Source organism: Cebus imitator, unplaced genomic scaffold, assembly GCF_001604975.1.
Source record: "Cebus imitator isolate Cc_AM_T3 unplaced genomic scaffold, Cebus_imitator-1.0 Scaffold92, whole genome shotgun sequence".
Lineage (NCBI taxonomy): Eukaryota > Metazoa > Chordata > Mammalia > Primates > Cebidae > Cebus > Cebus imitator.
In genome coordinates, this window is record NW_016107407.1 from 7,562,464 (window position 1) to 7,568,656 (window position 6,193).

At 47.0% G+C, this 6,193-nt stretch overlaps 1 protein-coding gene across 1 annotated transcript; it reads right to left on the bottom strand.

The window, feature by feature from the left end:
- Nucleotides 1-629: 629 nt before the first annotated feature.
- On the bottom strand, nucleotides 630-5,948 carry BAMBI (BMP and activin membrane bound inhibitor). Its single transcript, XM_017535450.2, has 3 exons — nucleotides 5,485-5,948; nucleotides 1,859-2,146; nucleotides 630-1,416 (listed from the first exon to the last, which is right to left on the bottom strand). Exons 1-3 carry the CDS (start codon nucleotides 5,558-5,560, stop codon nucleotides 998-1,000), a joined length of 783 nt encoding a protein of 260 aa, XP_017390939.1. The 5' UTR covers nucleotides 5,561-5,948; the 3' UTR covers nucleotides 630-997.
- Between the last annotated feature and the right edge of the window lie 245 nt (nucleotides 5,949-6,193).

The window sequence follows — 6,193 nt, forward strand, 5'->3', positions numbered from 1 at the left end:
AAAAAAAAAAAAAAAAAAAAAAAAAAAAAAAAAGAAAGGCATCCACTGTTGAAGGGCAAGATTTAAAATTAAGACTGTTGTACAGTAAGGTTTGGCTCACTTGGGAGTCAAAATATTTAATGTGGCTTAGGACAAAATAAACTGGCCAATTAATCAACAGTAAAAAGAGACAGTGACTAAATTGACCAAGAAAGTTTTGTTTAGTTGGGTTTTTTTCTCTCTCTCTCTTTTTTGAGTGGAGATAGACACATTGGAAAAGGTATTCCAGAACACACCTGGATCAATATAACCTTTGCTAAGTCAACTCCAGAAATTGATCAATTATATCTGACCCGGTACACATAAATTTAAGATCTCCTTCTCAGATGAAAGCTAAAACCAGAGTTATCCCACAACCAGAAATATGGGTAAGACACTAAAAGATGGTCAGTACACATTTAGAAACTCCATGCTGTAAGAAAATTACACAGGCATGTGGAAGAATAAGCAAGATCTTGGTCCTGTGGGGGGGAACCAAGCACATCCTAGAGTTGAGAACCAGCAAGTGAGCAGCAGCAGATGGCCATTTGTATAATTAACATGTACTGTCTTACACATCCCACTTAGTTTTAAATTTATGAAAGACACTATTAAATTTCAGACAAAATATATATATTTCTTTTAAATCTTTACAATAAATCAAGATGTAGAAGCTTACATAGGGCACATTTTAGTTTATTAGGTTCTCAATTCCAGCTCCCTTGGATGCAAATAACCCTGGTGACTGTGTACAGAGTCTTCTCTTTGCTTTTCATAATGTTAAAGCAAATAATACATTTGACTGTATTTAAGTCTGTGCAAATAATCCTTCAGAAGAAATACCCAAGATTCTGTTTGCAGAGGTCATTTTGTCTCTCAAAGATGATTAAATGAGTTTGTCTTCAGATAAAGTGCTCCTGTCCAGCAGAACTCAAAGGTCTTCAAACGTTCAAGAAGTTTTAGTTCAGATAAGACTCCGTCATACGAATTCCAGCTTCCCGTGCCCACTGTACATGCCCCAGTGAACGAGCGAGAGGATCTTATCGTTGCTGAGGTCTGCTTGTCTCATTTTGTCACAGGTCAGACAGCAGTTCTCGTGCCCACTGACCGGCACCATGCATTCCAAGTCCAACTTTGCAACCTGCCCCTTTTTGGAATGGTGTCCGTGAAAGCTGTAGTGCAAACGGGAGAGCATCTGCTGCCGCTGATCCTGCAGTCTCTTGTTTTCACTTCGAAGCATCCTCAAGGCCAACATAATCAGCAACACTAAAATCAGCCCTCCAGCAATGGGCACGGCAATGACAGCCGCCCGGAACCACAACTCTTTGGAAGAAGTCAGCTCCTGCACCTTGGTGATAACGTGTCTGCTACCATCATGCTGATACCGGTTCCCTTGTCCTAAAGGAATATAAAGAAAATGATCAAACTCCATGTTAACTCCTCCTAGGGATATTCATAATCATCTATTCATTTTAACCAGGAATTCGATTAAAAAGAAGCTTACAATTAAATCAACGATATTTAGAAAATAAATATTACAAAACTATCTAAAGAAGCTTACAAACACCGTTTACAGACTGTCATTACTGAGATGTAATGGCCTTTTAATGCCTTCAAAATGTTGAAAAAACAGGCAAAACCTATTATGTAGACAGACATCTAATGCTCAGGCAGACATAAAAGCCACTCAATCAAGATGCATCTTTGCCTCCAGCCAGGCCTCTCCCTCTGATGTCTCTAATTACATTAACAACAAAATCAATAGCAGACATACAAAGTCGTGGCTGTCACAAGTCTATAGATCAGGCAGCCATTCTGGTTAGAAACGGCTTCTACCTACCTGAGGCCTCACCCTTGGGAGGAGAGAGAACATCGTGCAGCCCTCTGTAATTGCACATGTCTTCATGACAGCATTCCAATGTGGGCATGGTGGTGCCAGAGTGGTTTCGGGCCTGTTTGGCTTGGCAGATGTCTGCTGTGCTTGCAAGAGAATCCAGGCAGCCATGGGTGAGCGGGGAATTTGTGTTCTGAGGATCAAGAAGTCTAGAGAAGCAGGCGCTGAGCTCAGATTTACACATATAACCAGTGGCCACACAGTGGGCAGCATCACAGTAGCATCGAATTTCACCTGAAAACAATGAGAAACCAGGTCAAACTCTGCTCCAGAAACCAGATAAAGCAACTATTTAGGCAACTGCTGAATCCCAGATTCAAAGGCTTGAACTTTCGGATCATCCAAGCTGAGTGCTCCAGTCCATGGAGCCTGGAGAAGCCCTTCCTGTAGCCAGTCCAGTTAAAGGTAATTTTGGCAATGTAATAATTCTAACAGTAGATTTCTGAGGGGTTTAGAGAGTAATTTAAAAAGAAAGTTGCTTTTTGAAGGAAATAGTAATGAATATAATTTCTCCTACCTTAAGGCAAATCATAGTATTTATTTATTTTAATCCTACATGACCATACAACATAAAAATGTTAGGCTTTTTGATTTTGTCAGTATAAATATTTGATCGGAACTACTGAATTGTTTACTATCCCAAAGGACTGCGCCAAGAGTTAAGAGCTTTAGCTAACACCTTATAAAGTTATTAACTAGAAACACAACAATCTAGAAATTGCTCAGGTCAGGAGGTTTTAAAACTATGAAACTAGGCAGCTATTTGCAACCTCTCTAGAAAAGGCAAACTTTTTGCCTATAAAGATCTTTTCATGCAGAGGAGCTTTTAGTCAGTATATTGTAAAACAGGAACTAGGCAGTTTACAATTAGTGGTTTGCTTGCCAAAGTCAATTTCTTTCAGCCCAAATGGAAAGTCATAAAAGGTGGGGGGGAGTATAGAACTGCAAGGCTAACTTCTCCTCCTCCTCCTCCTCACCAGTTTTACATGTAATTCAACATGTGATCTAAAAGGGGAAACACTGAAACTGAAAATCCTCTGCTGGTTGAATGAAAAATCCTTAAGGAAACCTCAAATTTTCTACAGGAAGTGATTAAAAGTTTCCTTTATAAAAACTTATTTTGTGAGTTGCAAGGCTCTGTTCACATTTTGTGACAGGGCAAGATTTGAGGCTTTTATATCAGCCTCTAGTTGAAATAATCTGGGTCTTAAAAGTTATCACGAATACGATATCCACCTAGTGGACCCTGGTCGCTGTCACATGCCACAGCGAGTAAACTGAACGAATTCACACACCTCTTCCAGTTTCCCATCTGAAGATCTGTATGGTTACTGAAACCTCCACTCTGAAATTAAACACTGAGACGTGCTGTTTTACAAACCTCTCCCCACCCTTACCTTTCTTCGTCCGCCTCTCTCTGAATGCCTGAGTAAGGTGTCTCATTTAATTATCTGTCCAAATTCCAGACCACGGTACGGTATGCTCAGTTTCCACCAGAGGCTGCTAATGCTTCGGTTGTAAGAAAAACCAGCCCACTAAACACAGATCTTTGGCAACCCCTTACAGTCTAAAGCCCGGGGCCTTGATCCGCAATCTGCACTCAATGTCCTGGGGTTGGGCCCAAGTTCTTTCTCTATTTCAAATAAGAACCTTTGCTTTGCAGAACGGCTTTTCTGCTCTTTCTCCTTCTCCCTCCAAGCTCACTTTATTTTCCACATAAAGCTTACCAGTCTTCTGGAGTGATGACTACATATCCCTAGTTTGACAAATTCCATATATAGATTTAAAGTATAAATAAAACAGATTAAAAGCCCATTTTGACCCTATTAGCCTCAGACCTTGTACAGAAAAGGAAAACTGAATACAAGTAAAATGCTGCTTAAATGTTTATGAGAGTCTATTTAAAATACTGTATTTTCAATGACCTAAAAACAGTCTAATAAAATTTTGACAGGTAACTGGGAAAGTTCTAACTACTTTTTTTTTTAATTGGAGCCACATTTTAAGCAAGGAGAATGGACTTTTGTACCACTGTATTAAAACTATATTTCTGTCGTTCATAAAGTTTCTTCCTGTGGCATGCAAAAGGCCAGAGAGGGGACTGGTATTTTGAAACTGTGGAACAATGCCCTTCTGTTTCTACCCCCTTCGTTACTGTATGTAGTGATTAAACAAAAATGTCTGCTTTAGTCAAGATGGCTACAGGAGAGACTGCTGGCTTCTTTTAAAGCTTTTGAAGTCCGCAGCCGTCAGAAATCTCTGATCCCCTAATTATATCATTATCAGGCACATAGTTTCGGTATCTGTGACTTCATGTCAGCCTCAGTCCCTCCCTGTTCTGCCCGCCTTTGATAGGGCCAGGAGGCTCCCCTCTGCAAGCTGCAAGGGCTGTTATTTAGGGTTAATTACACCCTTCCTTCCAAAATAAATAAATACTGTAGCACATCATCCTTGCTGGGCTAGCTTATGTTTTAACCTCATGCCTGCTACATGGCAATTAGGCGGGGGGGGGGGGCGTGCAAAGGCTAAACAGTGCTTCCTACTAAAAAAAAAATTTATCTGTTCACAGACAAGTAGGTAGATTTCATAGAAAGGAGGTTAGGGGAACCGTGAAATTCAGAGGGAGTTCAGGTTATTTCTATCTAAAAGGCGAAAGCCTGCAGAGGAAATGAGAAACTGATCCGTTTTTGTTTTTTTTTGTTTTTTGGTTTTTTTGGTCCTGTTTGTAAAATATGAGGTGAGTGGGAAATGAGCCCGCTGACAGAGCCTACTCCTCCCGGCTACTGAAAAGCAACACAACACACACTCCTTCACACCTCGGACACCGAAACTCTCAGGAAGACTCATACACTCTCTCAGTCACAAAGGCGCACAGGCATACACGTAGAGATGTACTCACTCAGAGACACACACTCAGACTCAGATGCATATTCAGAGATAGAAAGACACTTAAAGACACAGAAATGCACTTGGAGATCCATTCAGAAAGACACACGCAGGTCACAGAGATACACTGAGAGATACAGAGACTCAGACACATTCAGAGACACAAAGACACTCGGAGAAAGAGACTCCGAAAAGCATTCTGAGATACATTCAGAGACACACTTAGAGACACATCAATACACTGAAAGATGGAGGTTCAGAGACACATTCAGAGGCACAACGACGCTCCGAGAGACAGACAGAAATGCACTCAGAGATCCTGAGACTCAGACACACTCACAGAAATACATCCTGAGACACTCACTCAGACACGCTGCGGGCCGGGGTCTGCGATCGCTCCCGGCCGCCCGGGGGCTGCGGCAGAGGCGGCGGCGTCGAGCCGAGACTCCGGCCCCGCTCCCCGCAGTCAGGCCCGGAGGACCCTCTGAGCAGCGCCAGCCCTGAGATCGGAGACCGCATCCACCCGCCCCGCCACCGCCGCGCCTTCTAAGAACACAGCAACTTGTCACGACCTGCGGCTCCGGCGCGGGAGGGAGCCTCGCCCGCCGCTAACAAAGCGTCTGCAGCCGGCTCCGAAGCCCTGCGGCGGGTCGGGACCCCGGGCCCCGTGCGCCCCCGGCACCCACCTTTGGTGAGCAGCACAGCCATGGCGCAGAGCTCCAGCTGCAGCCAGATGAAGATGTAGCTGGAGTGGCGATCCATTGACGCCCCGCACGGCCGCGGCGCCCCCGCCGGCTCCCGGAGCCCCGGCTGGGCGGCAGCCTACGACCCCCGGAGTGCGCAGGGCATGGGCCCTGCCCGGAGCGGAGGGCGCCGTCAGCGGCGGGGCGGCGGGCCGGGCGGCGGCCAGAGCATGGAGCGCGGCTGCAGGGCGCGCCCAGGAGCCCAGAAAAGTTTCTAGGTCCCCCTCGGCGGCCGCCGGCTCCCTCGCCCCGCTCGACTCCGGGGACGCACGCTCGCCCAGGGGACCGCCGCGGGCCGGGGTGGGCGCCCGGCCGTCCGTCTCCGCGACGAGGGCAGGGGCTCCCCAGCGCGCGAGGGAACCCGCCGCAGCTCCCGCCCGCGCCAGCCCGGGTCCCGCCGGCTCCGCGCCGTAAATAGCGCCCCGCGCGGAGACCCGGCCCGCGCCGCCCCGCCCCGCCCCGCCCCGCGGCGTCCCATTGGCCGCCGGGCTCCTGTCAATCCGCCCCGCAGCGGGGGGCGGGCCCAGACGCGAGCGCGGAGGGACCTGCCCGGCGGCTCCGAGCGGCGCCGGCGTCTGGGACGCGCGGCTGGGGCGCTGCCGTCTCCCGCGCTCCCCCTTGCGGAGGCCTGCGCGTCCGTGACCTTCGCGGG